The sequence below is a fragment of the Arachis hypogaea genome, chromosome 3, assembly GCF_003086295.3.
Source record: "Arachis hypogaea cultivar Tifrunner chromosome 3, arahy.Tifrunner.gnm2.J5K5, whole genome shotgun sequence".
Lineage (NCBI taxonomy): Eukaryota > Viridiplantae > Streptophyta > Magnoliopsida > Fabales > Fabaceae > Arachis > Arachis hypogaea.
The window spans coordinates 105,283,103-105,307,349 of NC_092038.1; the positions used below are offsets into that span (position 1 = coordinate 105,283,103).

Genomic DNA, 24,247 nt, shown 5'->3' on the forward strand with positions numbered 1-24,247 from the left:
AGAATTGTTTTTGTAAGCAGCAACATTTTTTAGATATCAATTTAGTAATTTACTTAAAATTTAAAAGAGTTTTATTTAATTTATTGAACTTAATTAAAGAGCGTTCTAAAAATATTAGTAAGAGTGCATTAAATGTATAGAAATATTTAAAAATTAATATTTAATTTATATTTTCTTTCAAAATTTTCTATTTCTTTAACAAGTGAGCTTAAAATATTTATTAGAAAAATTAATTATTTAATAATTAAAATTAGGTTTTCTTAGTTACCTTTCTAGAAGCGAAGTAAAAAACTGATTATTACTATAGTATTTACACAAGTGCAATAATTAAATTGATATTTTCTCTTAAGTCCACCAACATATATGCAATTTTGAATTAAAAAGTATAACCATACAAAACAAAACACACCTCCCTCCCTCTCTCTCTTTCTTTTTTCTTTTTAAATGTTGCTTTTGCTATACAGCCTATACTAGTACAAAACGTTCGCCACTCACTATGAAGTCGTTAACATTTGTGGTGGTGGAAGGGGGGAGGAAAAAGAAAATTACAGTATCGAGTTGAAGAGGATCGGAATTGAAGAGATTCAATGCAGTACGATCTACAATCTAATATCGTTGAAGCAGTTGTCACCATGCAAGATATGGCCAGTGGTGACGTTGTATTCAACTGTGCAATTCAAAAGAACCACAACTTTTCTGTAGAACAAATTTAGAACCTTCACCTTCCCATCAATCCGAGCGTAACTGCTTATATTCACTGCCTGATCGTCCTCAACGTCGCTCCTCAGCCCCGGCGCGTCCACCAGCTTCTGCGCCACCACTTGCATCGTCACGTTAAACCTCATTGTCCTCTTCCCTTTCGTCTTCCCCGGCGGAATCGTTCCCTCGCCGATTCCCCTGCCCTCGTAATAAACTGTTGTGGTTGTGGTGCCGTACCTGAAGGCGAAGGAGTTTCGGTTTTTCACGGACAAGTCAGCGAGAAGCGTGACGTCACCAGAAGGAGAAGGAGAAGTGGCGTTTGCCTTTAGGTTTAGGGTTCCGTTGATGATTGTAACGCCGTTGAGCCTCACCTCTGGATCCGTGACGTTATAAACGGTGAAGCTAAGAACTATGAGTATGACTGCGACTATGCAGAAGAGGGCAGTGATGCAGCCGCAACAACAGAGGGCTCTCTTGATGCGACGGATTTGCATTTCGGAAATGGCATGGTGGCTAGTGTTGAAGGGACTGGGAGGGGGACTGGGACTCGATGATATGAATGGAGCTAATGGTTTGAATTGATCCCTCCGCTGCTGGCTCTGGTTCTGATTCTGATAAGCCATATCAGTCTATGTTGTGTTGTGTTGTGTTGTGTTGTGTATGGTGTTGTTTCGCTGTTTTATCATTAGATATATGGTCTATTATTTGATTAGTAATAGTCGTTTGCCACTGAAAAATAATGTTTTGAAGAGGATGATTCTAACGTATCTTGATAGCTCAGTGTTTTGACCTGCAACTTTAATAAGTGTGGAGGAATAATGGAGTCAGTCTTCTAGACGCGTTTTCGCGAATGGCACGGCATTATTTCTGACTGGGTCATGTGTTCCATAGTATATGCATTTTTTATATTTTTAAATTAAAGTGAATAATGAAAAGCAAAAAATAAAAAATAAAAAATTATTTTTATACAAAAAATATGTATAAAAAATAATACAAATATTAGTTCTCTTGTTTCAAATATTATTTCTCTTATTTTAAATAAATTAAATTATCATCAATATATATAATAAATTAAAACATTTGGATATGGTAGATCTAAGGACTGTTGGCATAGCCATGTTCAATCACATTAAAAAAATGCAATATGATTTACGAGGAATATCATATTAATGGATGCATACAACTAATCAATTTCTCTTCAATTAAATATAGGGCAAGTTTAACGCTAGTATTAGATACATTTAGTTTAGCCGGTTCATCTGACTATTAATTATGTTCGATATGGAAAAAAGTGACTTGTAGCATTCCATTTGAAAGTTATTGTGGGGACCGTGTATAAGGGAAGGAAGGAAGAGAGGGAGTTGACCTGATAAACCCATAACACTAATTCTCACATTAATTATTCTGCTCCCATTACTTCCATATGAATGTTGCACAGAAGTTTGGTACACATCCATCGACATGGGAGCTCCTCAGATTTTTTTTTTTATTTTCTTTCAAATCAAAACAGGCTTAAAACACTATTTTGGCCCGTCTTTGTGTCCTCTTTATTTTTTTTTTTTCGGAATAAAACAAAAGTTCCCTCCAGAGTCTAACCCCCCCACCCCCCCAAAAAAAAAGCGCCTGTCTTGTTCCACAAGTTATTTTAAATTTGAAGAAAAATAGCAGACGTCTAAAAGAGTTAACCAAGTAAATTCACCTCATTATATCATTATTATTTATCATTATATTCTGCTAGTATTTTGGCGCCAAAAATATTAATATGGCATATTTTAGTGTTAGTATATTTATGTTTCTCTTCTCAACTTATTTTAAAATAATATCTTCTTTACTATGAGAATTAGTATTTAATAAATAGTTATACAAATTATTAATCATTCAATTTTTTAACTATTCTAATTACACTCATTATCAATAATTTTAATGGTCAATATATAATTAGTATTTATATGATATTTACATTAATAGCTTTATTATGCACGCGTATATTAATTAGTATGAAATTGATATTGATATCAATTCCTATTCATACAATTAATTTCGTGTTGAAAAAATGATCATTTGTACCTATGAACTTTACGAATGCTGATAAAAATACCCATAAAAGAAGGAAAGTGACTTTGTACCCATAAAAGACTAGATCTGTCTGTCGATAGTACCCAAACGTCATTAAAACGTTAACTCTGTTAACTTAAAAGCCAACATGGCACGTTAAGTACTTACCTGACTTTTGATTTTTAATTTTAATTTTTTTAAGAACCTTTCAGTTGGATATATATATATATATATATATATATATATATATATATATATATATATATATATATAGAGAGAGAGAGAGAGAGAGAGAGAGAGAGAGAGAGAGAGAGAGAGAGAGAGAGAGAGAGAGAGAGAGAGAGAGAGAGAGAGAGAGATACTTCGCGTCATTCCATCTTCTTCCTCACCACCCTTCTGCATGCCCTAACAGAGAGAGAGAGACGTGAACCACGTACTAAACCCTACCGCCTCCGTCCGGCTGAAACACCACCGGCGACTAGCATCGCCCAATCCTTCTTCCATTTTCTTCTCCATTTCCCTATTTCTTCCCTCCTTTGCACGAAGTCACGCTGTCTCTGCGCGAACAGCCCCTGCTTCGCATCTTCCAGTCCAGTGAGGAACCAAGGGCGACGAACTTTTGTGCCGCTGCTACTGCCGCTCCTCCGCCTGGCCCAATTTCTTCGTCCTTCCCTGTCATCAACGCAGGTTCAATTCTCTTTCCCTGCTTCCGTGTCTTTCTTTTCTTTATTTTTATTGCTTTTTCATTCTGTTTTAGTGATCTGATTAGGTTAAGTTACATGCTTTATGTGTTTTGGAATGAATATGTTTGCTGTGGCTGAATTTTCTGGGTTATTTGATGCCTACATCGAATTGAACATACTATTTGAATTTGCTGCACACCACATACTCGATATATCGCCTGAATAGAGTTTTTTATTTAAATCTTATGTCTGATTAGCATAGGGCTTAAGTTTTGACTTCATTAGACATTTTAATTCACAAATATGTAGTTTTCTGAACTTCCTGATAATGATTGTGATTAAACTTACGTGATTAAATTTCGTGCATAAAAAGGAGATCGAGAATGAGAATTAATTAATTAGTTGATCAGTTAAGAACTATATATATATATATATATATATATATATATATATATATATATTATGTGTAATGTTTGTTATTGAAGCTAACCTTTCACACACGGATGCGTGCTGATGAGAGAGAAAGAGAAGTAGATCTGAGAAAGGGTAGTTTATATCAAAGCTAGATATATAGCTATATGTTAGTTGGATGGTTGCTTAGTTATCAGGTAGAAGAAATAATGGATGGATCGGAAAGCTGAATGTGTGAAAAAAGTGCTATTTCCCTTCTTCTTCTTCTTTTTTTTTTTTTTTTTGTCTCAACCAGCATCTAACGTTAAAGCTATTTGCATATATTTTATATATTTGCTATATTTTATATATTTTCTGTTAGTATTAGTTTTAAATCTTCTTGTTAGTTTAGTTTAATTTTAAATCTCGTAAATGCAGTATATACTCTCATATCTTTTTATATAATAAATTTAGGTGAGGACCAAAATATTTTGTTTAATTTTTTAATTTATTATTCTTTTTTAATTTGTTACAAGAAAAATGTTGAGTATTGTCGGATTTAGTTTCGCAGATTAACGTCGACTTTACTGGCAGATTTATTGGCGGTTTAGTTGTGAAATTTGTTAGGTAAAATCATTACCAGCGGATTTTCGATTCCGACGGTTAATTCACGGATAATAATTGAAGGAAAAATGGGAAAAAATAAGAGCAAAATATAGCGTGGAATTTACCGTCGGATTATTTCGACAGTAAACACGTTTAGTCAGGGACGGATCTATATACATTGTAGTGGGGTAAGTGACCCACTGTAATTTGAAATTTTTTTGAGTCGTATATAATAATAATATCTATTTGCGCTATTAAATTATTGAATTCGACCCCACAATAAATTTTTACTCAATTTTTTATACATAATAGTCAATTTAAGAATTTCATATTAGATGTTTATTAGAATGATCAATTCTCAATTTAAATGAGATTGGTGTTCTTTCTTAAAAATAAACTCAAAAGATATTATTTATCTTTTTTTAAAATTAGTTTTAGTTTTTTCTGTAACAACTAAATACATTAATTGAAAAAAAATTTTCAACTATGAATATCGTTGAGAGTTGGCTTTTAATTGTGATATATACAGAAAGAGAGACATTTCGATTGTATTGTTAAAAAAAAGATTACTCAATTTTTTTAAAAAATATGAAACCTAAAAAATAAAATTTTAAATTATATATTATTATTTAAATTACTATTTTAGTGTTTTAATTTATAAATTATATATTTTAAAGACTAATTATATTTTAGAATAACAAAATATAATTATAACAATAATTATGCTATATGTACATAAAAAGTAACTATCCGTATAGAATGTATATTGAAATATAAAATACACATTGAAAATAAATTAAACAATAAATATATTTATACACAAATACATAATGATTAATGAATAATTTGATAGCTGATTTTTATGCACATATAATATTTTTAGTAAAAAAAATTATTAGAGTTTATCTATCTTGTATCCTAAAGACACATATTAAGATTATAAATTGAGAATATTTTTATTAAAAATACAAAAAAAATTAAGTTTTTAATGTATTTATTTTGCAGTTATTAAATGAAAAATTTTAAAACCTTAAATTAATGGTAAACTTGTCATGTGCCCTTAGGACACATGCTAGCTAAACCCAAATTATTATTATTATTATTATTATTATTATTATATATATATATATATTGCCCCCACTGTCAAAATTTTCTAAATCTGTCACTGCGTTTAGTAGAACGCTGCATTTTGGTAACCCGTAACACGTTACCGTCAGATTTATCCACTGGTAAATCCGACAATAATCGTGCCCTAAATTCGAATCGCGAATTCTGTTTTTCTTCATTTTGAATTTCTCTCTCTCTCTCTTTCCCTCTCTCTGTCCCTCTCTCTCCTCCTTGTCTCTCTCTTACTCTCTCATCTCTCCTCTCTGTCAACACCTCTCTAGTAGTTGCTGCCCTCTCCCGCAGCCCCTTCCAACGACACCCTCTTACGGTTCTGCTGCCACTACTGCTGGAAACGCTTCTACCACCACTTATACTTTTTTTTCTTCTCCTGCTACTCTTCTTCTTGGTGCCGGTGTATGAGGAAGATCAGAAGTACCTGCTCAGCCGTTCTCTTTTCCTATTAAAGCTCATTTTAGGTAATGCTTCTGAACTTCTAAAATAAAATTAAGGTCTGAGCTTACTTGTTATTATAAAATAGGATTTGCGTTGATTATTATTGATTTGTGTTAATTATTTAGGTTGCTTAGTAAAATTTTTATTATATATTTTTTATTATTATTGATTTAATTTGTTCTTAATCTTTAACTTGGAAATTGCGTTTTGATGCTTTAATTTTCATTTCAAGTTACTTGCTGCTGCAATTAGGTGATAATTTAGAATCAATTAGAGAATTTATAAAAATTAGTTCAATATGCTGTTATGTTTCTGGAATTTGAATTTGAATTTGTTTGGACTAGATTAAGGTATGAGCTTACTTGTTATTATAAAATAGGGTTTGTGTTGATTATTATTGATTCGTATTGATTATTCAGGTTGCTTAGTGAAGTTTTCATTAAATTTTTTATTATTGTTGATTTAATTTGTTCTTAATTTTTAACTTGGAAATTTTTTTTGGTGCTTTAATTTCCTTTTCATGTTACTTGCTTCTTCAATTAGGTGATAATTTAGAATTAATTAGAGAATTTATAAAAATTAGTTCAGCATGTTTTTATGTTTTTTAATTTGAATTTGAATTTGTTTGGAGTGCTTTGTGTTTTAATTGAGTTTTGACTGATGTTGTGAATTAAGGTTGGTTGAATTTGGGAGAATCGTAAAGGTAGATATATATCCAATTTTCGAATAGGTTATGTCAAATTTTTTGAAATAATATAAATGTTGAAGGATTTGTAATGTATATATGCTGATTAGTGTTAATTGGTATTCTCTTTGCTGATGTGACAACAGGTGGCAGAGGTATAACGACTCGGTCTCGTGGTCGTAGTAGAGGGATGGTTTTCACTACCGCTACCCCAGAGACTTCTCAATCATCGTTATCTACCCCGACTATCCCGTCGTCCCCTGTGACGTCATAGGCAGGTCCACCAGACCAGCAGTTCATCATGGTCCCAAACCCTAACTACATGGCTCCTTCTGCTATTCCCCCACCGTCACCCCCTACAACTCCAACGATAGAGACCATGGTGGGTGATTCCTCTAATGCGTCCTAGCCAGATGCCCCTCTACCATCATCTGTCATACAGTTGAGAATTTGACCTGATAGCATGCAAGCGTAAGTACTATTTTATTGTCTTTATCCGCAATCTATTTTGAATTTGTTAAGTTTTATGTGTTTTTATGTGTTTGCTAATCTTTAGTCTTTTATTGATAGGTTTGCACCAGACAATAATGCATGTACACAAGAGATTTCCAATGTGATTAAATCCATGTACAAACTCATGGTCGAGCTACACAAAGATCCCTGATGAGACCAGAGAGTGATGATTTCTGAAGTGGATGGTAAGAACCCAATATTGTTGAATTAACTGTATTTTAATTGTACTTTATTTTGACTAACTAATGTTGTTGAATTACTTTGTGTAGGAGAACTTTATATGGAATAGAAAACATGATATCTTGATAAGGAAGATCTACGACCACCGGATAGCTAGGCTACTTGAGCAGATAATGCAGGACGCCCATCAGGGGTGCAACCACCTCACGGTTTGGCTCTGTCCAGATATTAAGAAGGAATTGAATGTTCATTTTGGTACTGATGAGGGGTTTAAGCGCCACTATCTGACGAACAGAACTAACAGGGCTTCACCGAGGTCGTCGAAGTATACTGGTGGGTCGGCAACTTTCATGAAGACGAAGAGCAGGCTAGTATGTAGTTTGCTAATATTCGTTAATAATTACTTGAATTAATTGTTACTTGATTTATTTTATTAGTTAGTTTCAATATCTGTAGTCTAAGTTGTTGGAGTGTGAGCCAACATTGGCAGAGACCTTTAAGTATAACCATAGGTTGAAGGCCAACAAGGAGAGATTTGTTGATGAGCGGTCTGCAGCTCACTATGTGAGTTTCAATTAATTCTAAGTTTAAAATGTACGTATTCGTTTTAAAGTCAATTAACTGTCATCCTAATCACAATATGTGTTACACAGGAGGACTACACACAAAGATTGGAGGCTATGATCCAGCAATCTCAGCTTAGTGGGGACGACCCCGGCTCCGATGCCTCAGTCATTGATCCTAATAAGGCTTGGTGCGAGACTGTCTCTGAGCTCTACAAGAATTGTGTCTACAGATTGGGGTCATTCTTTGTCAGCGGCCTCCGCACCTCCACATTGATGGCATTATCTGCCTCTGCCTCTACCACCAGCCTTGCCGATCCTACAAAAGTTGTCGATTTGAGGGAAGAGATGCAGAAGCTCACACAGGAGCTTCACCAACAAGCTCAGCAGTATGAGGAAAGGTACAACGAGCTTCTTGCATGCATGAAAGACACCATTGCCATCAGCTCGAAGCTGACGAAGAGGCTGGAGCGGCTAAAGCATTTGCGAGACCTGATGGCAGTGTACAATGAGCAGATGTACGCTGGAGGCAGCGGCTGCCAGCTGCTGGTGGGGCACGACATCAGCACCTAGTCTGCCACCTTAGCAGGGGGAAGACGATGACGACGATGATTATTAGGATTCGTAGGGTTTATAAATTTAATTTATTTTATGTCTATTTTACTATATGTGACTTTTTTTATTTTTTATTATATACAGACCCTTGATATTTAATAAAATCATTAGCTGATTTCTGGTATTTAGAATTTTTTCACTAAAAAATTTAAAAATTTTTAATTTGACTAGTAATTGTACGCTAATTGTGCAAAAGAAAAATTGCATACAGTCGGGATTTATCGGTGGAATAATTCGACGGTAAATAGGGCCACAAAACATAACATGACGTCAAAATTACCGTCGGATTTTCACTTATTTTCGTCATTAATTGCAAAATCCGATTTAAAATCAGCCAGTAATTAGCGTCGGATGAAATAATCTGCCGATAAATATTTTTTAGCACCGTTTATACCGTCAAATTCATTATGACGGTAAACTAATTATCGACGGATTTATTTAATAAATCCACTAGTAAATCCGATGGTACTCAACACCTTTTTTATAGTGTCCTTCACTACTTTATAAAATAAGAATTTACTTTTTCTATTTTAAAGTAGATAAATTCTATCATTATTACTAACAAATAAATACACATTTATAAATATTTTACATAATCATAATACTCTCCATAATTCCTATTATTCCTGTTATACTACTACCTTTTGCATAAATGCATTATTATTTAAAAGAAAATTATCATATATTAATTAGATTATTCATTAACCATATATTAAAAAATAAAGAATTAAAAATATTACATTATCATACTATATTTAGGGAATGAACTAATAACACATACAATGCTATTAATAATAAATAATAAAAAATCATTAAATGATTATAAGCACATAAAAAACTATTGCATATATATAAATAAAAAAATAATCATAAAAAATAATTAATATATGTGAAGTAAATATTTACATATAATATATATATATATATATATATATATATATATATATAAAAGAAAATATTTAAAATTATTTAAACAAAATAATATATCCTGAGAAATTTACTTTACGTACACTACAAGAGACACGTTAAATAACATCAGTTTTTTTTTATGAATTTGTGGCAGTTTTAAACCGCACAAAACAGATATCAGCGGTTTCAAAAAATATTACAATTTATGGGTTGGAGATTTGATTCTGCAGCGGTTACAGAACCACAACTATTTTGGTCAGTGAATTTCAAAAAAATTTGCGGCGATTTTGAAGTCGCCGCAAAGTTTTGTGAGTCTTTTTAAAAAAGTGCGACGGTTTTGAACTGCCACAATTTCATATATGGGCTTTAAAAAAAACGCATTTATAAACTCATACTAAAGTGGTAGTTCAAATGGGAACAAGCATCAAATCATTCAATACTTTATAGTAGTTATAATAAATAATTCAACACTTTATATTTACTACAAAACCGCCTCTAATATAAAGGACAAGTGAAAAATACCGTTGAGAAAAATTTTTTCTAATATAGTCCTTTATAAGAGTAAATACTGCTCAATCTTAGAAAAAATATAATATATAAATCAAATTAAAACTTAACAAACAATGCACTATTTAATAATGTAAGAATGAAACATGGTTCAATTGATCAAAAAGTACAAAAAATTTATTTGATATATGAATAACAAATCAAGTCATCATGGGTCATGACTCATCTCTTCACATAATTTATGAAACCACTGCCAAACTTGAAAAGAAATAAAAAATAATTTGTTAAACAAATTAGTGAAACAAAGAACTCTCAAAAACACAAAAGAATACAAAAAATATCTTTGGTCCTAAATATGACACGCAAGAATACCATAAACATTAATTAAGATATAGTACAGTATAAAATATTATGTCCCTTACAAACAATTCAGAAAATGACATAAAAATAGTTAAACATATATGTATAAATTTTAACTATTAATTTATAAATATACAATTAGACAGACATGTAAGTCTGTGTTGGCCAATATATATATATATATATATATATATAAAATAACATATGGATTATAATTATAAATAGAATATAATATTTTTCAAGACAACAAGCTATTATAATTATAACTAGTAAATTTTTATTTAAATTATAGAGTTAGTCACAAAAATCCACATCATATTTTCAATTAAGTAGAAAAGGATTATATATGCTATAGATCAAGTTTAGACTAAGATCAATAAACATTAACAAAACCAAATTAATACGCCAAATTAAGATTAGCTATACCTTAAAGAAAATAAATGATCCACAATAACAAGATAGAAAATCTTATAGCACATTACTATCTTGAAAATCAGTATATACGAATAGATGACATGAATCTCAATCCAAAAAATTTTCAAAGACAACAACAAGGGAACATTTTCATATTAGGAAAAGATATGTTTATCTTTGAAGAACTAAAATCATTAACATGTAACGATGGCAAAATTTTGATAAACTTTACCACATATGTACTTTTTTTCGTGCCAACAAAAAGGATAAGTATCTACTTTATCTCACAAATAGAATATGACATAGGATCTGAAGTATATAACAAAGAGAAAATACTAATCTTCCTAAACACCTTCTTCATTACTAAATCACTACGGCAGGGGCGGAGGATAGCGGCAATTAAATAGTGGCAACGCCCATAATCGCCGAGAAATCAAAAAATAGCGGTAGAAGTGAGTGGCGGTCTGGCAGATGCCGCCATGCACCACTGGATAGCGGCTGGCCAGTGACAACCGCCGCTCATTTGGGAGCGATTTCTTCAAGTCCCCTCTTTTAGGCGTGACTTCTTGGTGCGAAGAGAAGCAACAGCAGAGGCGCGAAACACGCCCACCCCTCGTTCAGCAACGTATACTGGCGACTACTTCAAGAAACGCCGCTAGGTAAGTTTCAATTAATAGTTTCAATTCCCTCTTATTCGCGTTTCCACCAATTGATTCCCCCCAAATTGTTCAGAAACCCGCGAGTTGAAGTTTGGAGTGCGCCAAACACATAGGAGGAAAGCCCTAATTCATCAGTGGAAGAACCCACCCAGGTGACCCCCTTATCATAATTCAATTTGTGAGTTCCCCCTTGTCATGTTACAGCCATTAATCGACTACCCCAATTTTGCTGAAACCCCCAATTTCTTGAGCTTTTGCCCATAATTACAGAAGCCCACCAAGCTGCCATCCGTGCTTCTCATCAATCGTGGGTGAAACAGTTCCACCATTCTCAGCCATCCGCCAAGTTGAGCTATCGCCGTATCGCGGCATCTCCCCTTTCATCTGGTTCGTTCTTTAATAACTGATCTTTCCTTCTTGTTTACATTCTTGGTTCAGAAGTCTGATCGAGAGTTTGTCTATATATTATGCCAATTTGGGTTAATTGATGCTGTTTAGAGTTAGGAATTTCATTCATTCGACTTGTTCTATAATGAGCAAGCTCAGCTCGGTAATCAGTTTTATGTTTCTGTCATAACTTAAACTATTTGAACACTTTAGATTTGACTAGCTAGATAGCTAATTGATCTTAATTAACTAGCAGATTGTAATTTTATCTTGTAAAAGATAATTCTAATCAGAGTATACATACATTTGTTCATGATCAGCAAGAATGGGTTGCTCTTTTATTTTTTCTATTAAGTAATGAGACCAGATTGTAAATAATTGCAAAAGATAATTCTAATCAGAGTATATACTCGCTTATTATCTAGACACCTCTAGTACCTTTCGCATGATGTATAAGAATTGCCAACACTATGAGTAGGATCTGCAAAAGACATTGAACCAAGAAATTTATTGCAGGCTGAGAAACAAATAAACTTGACCAGTAACTAGTTTAATGCTAATTCATTTAGTGGTTAGCATTATAGTTAATAGTTGGGGATACAACTTGGGGGGAAAAGAGAACTACATTATGTCATTGTTTGATACTGTTTCGTAAATTATAGTACAACATTTTTAAGGTCAGAAAAATCTTTCTTCAGAAAGGAACACTCAAAGTTAATGCATTTATAGTATGCTGCAAAAAGAATCACAATGCACGGTACTAGACAATAAACTGATGATTCAAAATTTATATTTATAGTTTCAGATTTTAATTTATCCAAATCTTTTTAAACCCAATCCTTTTGTTACTCTGTTATTCAATAAACTGATGTTATTTTTCACCTTCTAACTTTCTGCTTCTCATATTTTTTATTTTTTATGTTATCTTTTATCCAATTATACTCTTTGCGGTTGGTTTTAAATATTTGATAAATCTTGTATAAAAGATAATATTTGAAATTTTCTTAAATATTCAACATTATTAATTGCTGAATCAAAATGTAAAGATGTCAATAAATAGAGAGAAAAATAAAGACTAAATAAAGTAACTTGATTTGCATGACACTTTAAATTTTAGTTTAAATAACTTTGATATATAAAGAATAACACTTCATTTAGAAAGATAAAATAAATTAATTCATAGATAATTAAGGGGGAAAAAAATAGAGTAGGTTGGAGTTGCGAGAAATAGATATAGATGATATACAATAACAAATAATTAAATTTGAAATTCAAGGATACTTGTGATTGTCTTGTATTATAAATTTATAAATTTCAAAATAGATTGACTGAAGTTTATATATATTAGATTTGTATTAGATATGAAAAATTAGGCGCTAAATTTGTATCTGCATAAAAAATATTTAATTTTTAATCCTGAGATATATATTCAAATATTGAAGCAGGTAATACTAGTCCAAAGTGTTATGCATCTTTACATTTTGTGCAGGAAGCGACGTCGTTTGGTGTCGGTTGCTAACTACTGAGCAAAGCAATTGCCAAAGTGTGTTTCACTCTCTGCTCCGCTGTTTATAAGAGCTTCAACATATATATCAGCAGAGAAGCTCCTAGAGCACACTCTGAACAAGGTTAACTTTCTTCTGAATCTGTTATTTGTTATGATTATGATGATGTTGATTTGTTATTGTTGTTCTACTCATATCTTGCGTAGGTGAGTAGTAGAAATGACCAGTATATTATTTATTAAAAGGAATAGATTAAGTATGAATTCAGATTGATTCAAAGTACAATATTATTGAAGTGTTATAAGAAATATTCACAGTTGGCAACTTCTCAACACCACAACTTGGCCCTATTATCAGTATTATTAAGTGTTATAAGCAATATTCTTTTAATTTTTTGGATATTCTTGGAGAATTGATGATATAGAATATTGGGGAATATTGGGTTGGTGACATCAATTTTTGCTTCGTTATTTGAACAAGTTGACTGGGTTATAGATTTATTGATGCGGACGATAAATGGGAAGGGTGATAGCTAATTGACTGAAATTCTACTCATGCTTTAGGGATAACTTATGTAGGGTACATAGAGAATACATATATAATCAAGCCAATTTTGACAACTACTAGCACTTTGTTATTGATTCTTCCAAGTGACAATTGATCCTTGGTATTTTTATTTTTCACATGCTCTGTTCCTGCTGGGTTATTTGTGCAATACAAATTGGTTTTTTGTTTAGCAAGTTTGCTAGAAAAGGGGAACCATTTATTTCGGCAAAATATGTATCTGTTAAATCTGATCCATCCAAATGGCTTTGATGGAACAATTTTACATTTGCTTCTTAGTTGATGCTCTTTGAAACTTGTACATTTGATTATACAATTCTTATTTCTTCTTGCTGCTCGGTTCCTGAGTTAGCTGCATTTTCAATGGGACTGGTTTATTGTGTCCGGTAAATTGATTCTATCAAAGCTCATTGATTGTACTTTCTGTACATTGTGAACCTAGTTCTTTTCGATGTTTGGCAGCATTCATACATGTTTAGATCTGATTGATGAATGAAATGTAAAATACAAGAGGAGTGTCTAAGTTCTAACAAACATACATGACACATGAGTCTTTATTGTTAGTATTTTGTGCAGCTAGCTAGCTTCGCTAGTTTATATATTAATTATTAGCAGAGAAAGTGTTGTACAGAAGAGTGAAACAGTTTTGATGTTTTTACAAGTATGTATATAATATTGGACTTGTGGTATACTTTGCGTGATTCATTTGGCTTAACATGTATTTAATTGACTCCAATTTCTGTCCATTGATGAAAGTGTCCCCTTTCTTTTTCTGCCTTTGGTAAAAATAGTTTCCTTTTTCATTGCAAATGCACCCAAAATTTCATAAGATCTCAATTATATGCTTTATTATTATTACTATAATAATTATTATCGTAGCATCGTCTTCCATGGCTCAAATCCAAATAAAGGCACCCCAATAATTCGTGTGTACCAGGTCCAGTTGCAATAAGTTTTAGTTTCATACAGTCATAGCCATGCCGATTTTTTGGTACCCATACGTAACATTCAATCCTGTTTTCTTTTTCATATTTTGAGATCATTTGAATATCCTGTTCTCTGTACCTTATGATGGATTAATTATAGTTATTGTTTAATTTATTTTTTATTTTTATTCAATTATTTTTTATTTTCTTTTTATCTTTTAAGGGAGTATTTCTTAATATTTTCATTTTTTGGACTTGGAACCAGCACTTCTTTCTACCAGTATTTTTTAAAGAAAGCTCAGAATTTTGCAATGAGTAAGAATCCTACCAATTACCTTTCGTGTGCTACATGTTATCCGGGATGCTAATAACTTTGTTTCTTTTCCCGTTTTGAGATATTTTGTCTTATAATTGTGATTAACTGTGGTTGTTTCTCTTGACACATATCCGAATTTTATTTCAATACATTTTTTAATGTTATGCATCTACTTACTGTATATTTATTTGTTCGTGCTATTTCATTTAATAAGACATCGATAAGAGTTGGATTACAAAGCCACGAGGTAGTGCAGAATATAGGGATGGCCTGAATAGATTTCTTGATTTTGCCTTTGCCAATGCATCATCGGATGGGATGATACATTGTCCATGCCCTTTGTGTGGGTTTCGGTTTTTCCAAACTAGAGAGGATGCCTACGATCATCTTCTGATGAAACCCTTTCCCCCTAACTATACCTTTTGGTTATATCACGGTGAGAGGACAGTAGACGAGAGCTCTAGAGATACAGAAACTTTAGAACCCACTGGAAACTCAGAAAATCAAATGCTTGACATGGTCTACGAGGCCTTCAACATTCCGGGACTGCAGGGTGATAATGAAAACATGATGGATGAAGTGGTCGGAGATGGTGCGGAAGGGTTGCCGAACTTATCTGACGAGCCTAGCTGCGAGGCTCGTGCCTTTCAAGAATTGCTTGAGGATGGCGAGTAGAGATTATATCCAGGATGCTCAAGATTCTTGAAGCTGTCTTTCTTGGTGAGACTTTACCATATAAAGTGCATGTGTGGAGTTAGCAACAAGGCTTTCGGATTGATTCTCGAGCTATTGGGGGATGCCTTTGAGCATGCAAGGATTCCGAAGACCTTGCACGATGCTAAGACGATCATAAGGAAGCTCGGTATTGTATTGAGTACAAGAAGATAGATGTATGTCCAAATGACTACATGCTATATACGGGTTCCGACCATGACCTCTCCAGATGCAAAAGGTGTGGAGCATCCAGGTGGAAGCAAAAGACCAGGAAGAATTCCATTGTAAAGATCAACACCGTTGTCAAGAAGAATGGGAAACCTCAGGCGGCAAAAGTTCTTCGTTATTTTCCTCTGATTCCACGGTTGCAGAGATTATTCATGTCTAGCAAGACAGCCATGGACATGTTGTGGCACAAGAGAGGAACCAACTCTGACGGTTACCTGAGGCATCCCAGGGATGGCGAGGGTTGGAAGTCATTTGACAGGAGATACACTGAGTTCTCTGGCGATCCGCGCAATGTTCGCCTAGCCTTGGCCAGTGATGGCTTTAACCCTTATGGAAACCTCAGTTCAAAGTACTCAATATGGCCAGTGATTCTTATTCCGTACAACCTACCCCCATGGATTTGCATGAAACAAACTAACTTCATTCTCTCTATGATAATTCCCGGTCCTAAAATTCCTGGTAATGACATAGACGTCTACCTACAGCCCCTGATCGATGAGCTCAAGCTGCTGTGGGCCGGTGTCGATACGTACGACGCCAGTGAGAAGAAAACATTCAAGATGTGAGCTGCAGTGATGTGGACTATCAGCGATTTCCCTGGCTTGGGCAATTTATCTGGCTGGAATACTTACGGCAGGAGAGCTTGCCCCACGTGCAATTTGGATGCCGAGACTAGGCGACTCACCTTCAGTCAGAAATGGTGTTATATGGGTCATCGTCGCTTTTTGAATCGCGATCACAGATATAGACAGGATCGGAGTAGATTTGATGGCAAGATAGAGGATAGATCCCCACCTACCAAATTGACTGGTAGGGATGTCCTGAGACAATTGGAGGGTGTTCCCGTCTCACAAGGCAAGGTGCAAGCGATGGGCGGTAAAAGAAGGCGCGGACAGCAGACCGTGGTCCAAGACGAGTCTCCCTAGAAAAAGAGGAGTGTATTCTTTGATCTGCCGTACTGGGAGAACAACGAATTACGTCACAATCTTGACGTGATGCACATAGAGAAGAATGTATGCGACAACATTGTTTTCACCATGTTGAACAAAAGCGGTAAGTCCAAAGACCACCTAAAAGCTCGAAAAGATCTCCAATTGATGGGCATCCGGCAGGATATGTGGCCAATTGAAGGTGGAAAGTATCCTGCTGCAGTCTTTACCATGCGGAATCCAGAGAAGGATGTCTTTCTTAGGACAATCAAGAATGTGGTCTTTCCAGACGGGTACTCTAGCAACATCTCTCGCTGTGTTGATTTAAAACAGCGCAAGTTATTCGGCTTGAAGAGTCATGACTGCCATATCCTAATGGAACATCTACTTCCAATTGCGTCAAAACACGTGTTGCCCACCCCAGTGTCTGCCGTCGTGGCTGAGTTATCAGCCTTTTTCCGACTAATATGCAGTAAATCCATTGATCCTCAACAACTTCCTCTCCTTCAGGATCGTGTGGTTCATACTCTGTGCCACATGGAGATGATATTTCCACCTTCCTTCTTCACAGTTATGGTTCATCTAACGGTGTATTTGGTCGAGGAGGTCCGTATTGGTGGCCCAGTGCATTACCGATGGATGTACCCAATTGAGAGGTAAAGATCTACTTAAGCTTTCTCAACCTCTATAACTAGGATAGTTGTCACCTATTAATTTATGTTATTTACTCGAAGGTACCTAGGTCGTCTCAAGCAGTACGTGCGTAACAGGGCATAACCAGAAGGATCGATTGCAGAGGGCTACTTATCTGAGGAGATTCTCACGTTATGTTCAAGATACTTAGATAATGTCGAGACTAGGATCAACCGACCGACGCGCGTTGACGACCGACCGAGCAATGCTCCAGAGGGCGAGATTGTCGACATGTTCCCAGAGGTTGGAAAGTCGGTCGGGGCAGCTTCATTTTTTACTCAACAACTGAACAGCTTCAAGCACATCGTCATGTACTGGTGAATTGCAGTGCTGTAGAGAAATTCTTGGAGTAAGTACAACAGCCTAAGTTCTAAAATTATACAGTTAGCCAATTTGGGTATTGATAGAAATGAACTTGAACAAACTTTGTCTATGCACAGTGAGTACAGAGCCTTCACAAAGAGAAAACTACGAGGTAAAACAAGGTTGCAGTCTCACATAGATACTGTTGTGCACAGAGAATTTTCGAACTGGTTCAGGCATAAGGTAATCTATAATATCTCAGGATCCTACAACCCTTTGATGCCTTCTTGTCTCTAATGGTTCAATGTCAGGTCCCATTTGGAAGCACGGATTATTCGAATGAGTTACAGTGGCTCGCTGACAAACCCCATTTGTAGGGTTTATCTTGTATTGATTTTAGGGGATTTTATCACCTTTCACCCACATTTATTCAATGAAATAGCATGGTTTTGTATATTCTCCTTTAATTGTGCTTAAGAGTGAAAACATGCTTTTTAGGACTTAAAATAGCTAAATCTAATTCTCCTTGATTCTATTAGATGCCTTGATATGTTTGTTAAGTGATTTAAGGTTTAGGAGGCAAATATTGGATCAAGGGAATGAAGAAAGAAAGCATGAAAAGTTGGAGAACTCATGAAGAAATGAAAGAACCGGAAAGCTGTCAAGCCGACCTCTTCGCACTTAAACGACCATAACTTGAGCTACAGAGATCCAAATGATGCGGTTCCAGTTGGGTTAGAAAGCTAACATCCGGGGCTTCGAAACGATATAAGATTTGCCATAGTTTCTACAAGTATGGTGGCGCGCACGCGCATAGTACGCGCACGCGCCGTTGCTGCCACCTAGTCCACTTGAAGCAAAACGTGGCCAGCGATTTTAGAAGCCTTGTGGGCCCAATCCAACTCATTTCTGATGCTATTTAACCCAAGGAGTGAAGAGGGAAACACAAGTTAGTTACCATTAGTTTAGTTTAGTAGTTAGAAGTAGTTTCTAGAGAGAGAAGCTCTCACTTCTCTCTAGAATTAGGATTAGGATTAGGATTAGTTCTTAGATCTAGGTTTTAATCTTTGCTTTCTTCTACCTCTACCTTTCAATCCTTTGTTGTTACATTCATCTTCTTCTATTCTTTTATTGTAATTTCCTTTATGGTTGTTCTTATACTTTGTTGTAGATCTACTATTGTTCCTTCCATTTTCTTTCAATTCAATAAGAGGTAATTCATAATAATTGTTCTTCTTTGCTTTTCTATTGTTGATCTCTTGCTTTTGTAGTTAGATCTCTCTTTAATTCTTGCATTTAATAATGTTTACTTCCATTGCACTTTATGTGTTTGTTGAAATGTCTCTTTTAGTTTTAGTGTAGATTTTGTTCCTCTTGGCCTAGGTAGAGTAATTAGTGACACTTGAGTTATCTAATTCCTTTGTTGATTGATAATTGGAGAGATTGCTAATTGGTTTGGAGTGCACTAAAGCTAGTCTTTCCTTGGGAGTTGGCTAGGACTTGTGGCTCAAGTCAATTCATCCACTTGACTTTCCTTTCTTTAGTAAGGGTTAACTAAGTGGTAGCAATGAACAATACTCATCACAATTGAGAAGGATAACTAGGATAGAACTTCTAGTTCTCATATCTTGCCAAGAGCTTTGTTAGTTGTTAGTTTATTTTCATTGCCATTTACTTTTCATGCTTCTTATCCAAAACCCCAAAACACATCACAACCAATAACAAGACACTTTATTGTAATTCCTAGGGAGAACGACCCGAGGTTTGAATACTTCGGTTATTAATTTTAGGGGTTTGTTACTTGTGACAAACAATCTTTTGTATGAAAATATTATTGTTGGTTTAGAAACTATACTTGCAACGAGAATTCATTAGTGAAATTCTAAACCACCAAAAATCCAATCGTCACTCGCCTGCGGTCCCCGTGCTCAGGCCACTCGCTATCAGGCTTACAACGTCAATGGATTTAAATTCAGGACCATGTCGAGGGAGGAAGGGATGAAAACACAGAATAGTGGGGTCTATGTCACTTTGGATACTAGAAGTTATGCAAGTAAACGGGATGCCAATGTTGCTGTTGGCGGTGTCTCGTATTACGGGAGATTAGTAGACATCATCGAGCTAAATTACAGCGGTCAATTCACTGTAGTATTGTTCAAGTGCCTTTGGGCGGACACTACGCCGGGCAAAGGCATCCGGCAAGACGTTTTGGGCCACACCTGTGTCAATTTTGCCAATCCTATCCACACCGGTGATCGAGAAGATGATGAGCCGTATATCTTGGCATCTGAAGCGCGTCTTGTGTTCTACGTGGAGGATGAGGTGGAGAACGGATGGAGTGTAGTGGTCCATGTGAAGCCAAGAGATTTGTTTGACATGAGCGAAGATTATGAACATTGTGAGGTCGACCTTCATCCACAGTCCTGTATGAGTAGCCTCCCTGAATTTGATGTCGAAGGCCTGCGGTTGACGAGAGACGGCGATTTAGAAGAGTCCACCATCGAAAGAGTTGAAGATTGTGATGAGGCCGCCGAATCCTAAAATACTGTAGATTGTATTTTAGTCATATTCTCCGACAATTGGTTGATTTGATTGAGTTACTTTAGATTTTTCAAAATGCATCGTCTTATATAAAGCTCTTTTATTTAACTGGGTTTTTGACAACGCTGTTTTCTATCCTTTAAAACTTCCTACAGTCATATTTTTATATTGTCTTTGTACATTCTTTCTATTTTTGGTGGATTATCAGGGAAATTGGAGAGTAGAGACTTCTTTCTCATTACCAGAAGCCATTGGTTCGCAGAGAAGATGATAGAAGCATCTCCGTTCTCTTCATTGGACCACGCAACGTCCTTTGCAAGGCAATTGTGGTTCAAAGAGTCCCGTATACAATCATGGTTGGATGCGTTCTCTGGACAAAGTCACCTTTTTCGAGCCATTAGTTATGCACCTGGTTCAATGATGAGGGTTTGTTTGCCGCTGCACAGTTTAATATTTTAAACCATTTTCTTATTTGTCAAAAGAAACCATATTCATGTGGTTATTCTAAAATTTTAGGAAATGCTTCATTGGGACCGAAAGTACCGGGCTAAATTTGGGTTTGAGTTTATAACAAGTACGGAAAAGTGGTGCTCACAGGAAATACTTGACGAGGTGAAGGTAAATATTCATGTTTTACCATCCTTTGCCTTGGCATGATGTGCGCTGGCTCAATTTGGGTTTCATGTTCTACTTATTGCTCAATATTTTACTTTTGGAAAATGAAATTTACTTTTTTTCATAGCTGCAGTACTTATACATTAATTATGCTTGTTTGTGCAGTCACACTATGAGAACTCTCTTGTCGTTGAACTGGATATTGCAGCACAGGAGGAATTTAAACTCATAGCAGTCGGCCTTGAGCGACTATGGGATAGTAAGAAAGACTCGGATTTTGTACTGTTTATATGATCTGTTTATGTCTAATCCACTATAAGCTTGAAAAATCTTATATAGAATTATTTAATTAACCCATACATGAATGCAGACTTATATATATATATCATCACTCTACCTTATCTCATGTAATATAAGATTTTATCTTTTTTATATTAATTCTAAAGACTTGGCCTAGTTGAATTGCATAGACTCTCCATCCCAATTTGGAGCGTATTTGAAGTAGGGGTCACCCCTTGGCTTCACTAATTATAATCCCAATGTTGTCTGATTAAAGAAGTTATTGACTCTAAATGTTAAGCCATACTGATTAGTCAATTCACACACTAGCTTCTCAATTGCCCTATATATAGAAATCTTGAAAAATTCCATTATTTTGACTAAGCTTATTGTGTATATATATGCAAAAATAAGAAAATGCAAGTAAAAATCCTAAAATCCTAGAATGAAATGCAAAAGTGTTGGAATTAGAAACTTGTCACCCAAAATCGCCGAATGGTCGGACGACCTCCCCACACTTAAAAGTTTGCACCGTCCTCGGTGCACTCAAAGATGAGCAAGGGGGTACGACGACTCTCCGGATCGCTACGTGTTCTTGGTCTTGCTTCCATGTTTGCTTGTGGTGCATTCATCATAAAAAAACAAAAATATAACACCATAAGAAGAGAAGATATAAAAGCAAGGAAGCATACATTGTTGGAATGAGGTAAATCACTAGAATTGAGTGAGTGAATTAGTGTGACATTAATGACAAATATGTGTGTGAATTCTAAATTGCGCGGTTTAGAATACACATTAGCATAAAAGTTATGTCACAAAAGAAGCATGCACTTTACTCATTCTACTATGCTTGAGATGCTTTAAATGAACTTATAAGGTAAAACAAGCATTAAAGAAGCATGAAAGCATTCAAGCCAAACACATATGGATGCATATGATCATGAAACACAATGCATTAAGGTAAATGCACAACATCATCCATTATCAAGAGGTTGCCTAATCACAAAATAAGGCTCAAATCACATGGTGGCCAAATCATGTAATTCAAGAAGAGTTACAAGCTCGAAGGTAATTCTCATCACTTGGTATTTTTCAAAAGATAAGCATGAAAAACTCAAGACCAAGTAGCAAAATATAACCTCAATCATAGGATCCAACAAAGATTATCTAAAAACATTAATGCTAAATTAGCATTTAGGCAATAAGGGGGAAGCAATGCATAGTAAACAAAGTCAATAATCCAACACTTATGAAGAAAATGGAGAAAATAAAATGAGAACTAAACTAAAGCTATCTAACAAACTAACTATCTAACTAATTAACTAACTAAAATAAATGGTTATCATGGTGTTAGGAAGTGTTGGATGAGGGATTGGAGGAGGGAAGAAGAAAGGAGAAGGAAAGAAATAGAAAGAGGAGAAGAAAGGAAATGTGGTGTAGGAAGGGCATCCGCGCGTACGCGCGCATGCCGCGCGCGCGGATGGTGTATTTCGAGAGTGGCGCGTACGCGCCATGTGCGCATGCGCGCAAGTGGGGTTGTGCCAAAGGCACAACGTGCGCACAGTGCGGGCCTAACTCTCGGGTTAATGCATGGAAGGTGGAACTTCTCAACCCACGCGTACGCGTGCATGACGCGCTCGCGTGGATGGTCGAAAATGCTCAATGTACGCGTACGCATGCAGTGCGCGTACGCGTGGATGATGCTCTATTTTTTCAAAAATTTTTGCTATGTTTTTGCACCAATCCAAGCATTCCAAACCTCCAAGCAACTACCAAAACACCCTAAAACCTTATTTAACATACTAAAATACCAATTAAACTCATCAAATCAATCAAAACAAGAATTTAAACCAATTCTACCAATATGTACAAAAAGAGAAAATGCAAGGATTTTACCATGGTGGGGTGTCTCCCACCTAGCACTTTTATTTATTGTCCTTAAGTTAGACTTATGGGGAGCTTCTCTCAAGGTGGCTTGTGCTTGTACTCATCTTGGAACTTCCACCAATGCTTGGACTTCCAATAAGCTCCATCATTCAAGATTAATATCTCCAAGCTTTGATGGAGTTCTTCACAAACCATGGGCTCCCAATGTTGATCCTCATGTGTTCCCGGATCCCATATTTTGTCTTCACACCCATCTCCAAGTTGATTATCATTAATCCATGTGGGTGGTGAGCAAGGTGAATTCTCAACAAGGTGACCAAACATCCTTCTAGACCCATGTACTCTAGTTATACACCAACCTTTGCTATCAAGCTTTGGACATGTGACCATAGTGAACCTAGAATGATGCTTCCAACCACTAACCATCTCCTTTTTACTCTTAAAGCCACAAATATATCTAAGTTGACCATCCGTTTCAAGCAAACCATATTCAAGGGGAATAATAAAGCTTGAGTATAAGGAATTTACCCACTTGAATGAGAGAGTGGATGGTGGTGGCTTGGGGAGAGGTATTTCCAATGTGCTAGTAAACTCCACTCCCTTGTTTTCTTCCTTGATTGCCTCCACCTTTTCAAAAACTTTTTCACTTTCAATCCTTTGTTCATCAACTTCATCTAACTCTTCTCCATCACTCAAGTCATAAATGGGAGGTTGAGAGAAATCTACCTCCACATCACTTTCAAATTCATTGGGAGAAGGTTCTTCAAATTCAAAGGATTCTTCACCAAGAAGATTGGATGCATGATCTTCATCACCAAGGGAACTCAATTCTTGCTTCATTCTCTCCAAGTCTTCATATAGAATATGCCTTGGAGGTTGTGCACATTCCTCCTCAACATCAAATTTACTCTTCTTGGAGGGATTTTCTTTGATTTTAGCTTCCCATGGAGGTTCCGCATCTC

The 24,247-nt window shown here is 35.3% G+C and overlaps 1 protein-coding gene across 1 annotated transcript; it reads right to left on the bottom strand.

Moving 5' to 3' along the window:
- Positions 1-338: 338 nt before the first annotated feature.
- Positions 339-1,648, bottom strand: LOC112790838 (late embryogenesis abundant protein At1g64065). Its single transcript, XM_025833424.3, has one exon. The coding sequence runs from the start codon at positions 1,320-1,322 to the stop codon at positions 600-602; it is 723 nt and encodes a 240-aa protein (XP_025689209.1). The 5' UTR covers positions 1,323-1,648; the 3' UTR covers positions 339-599.
- Between the last annotated feature and the right edge of the window lie 22,599 nt (positions 1,649-24,247).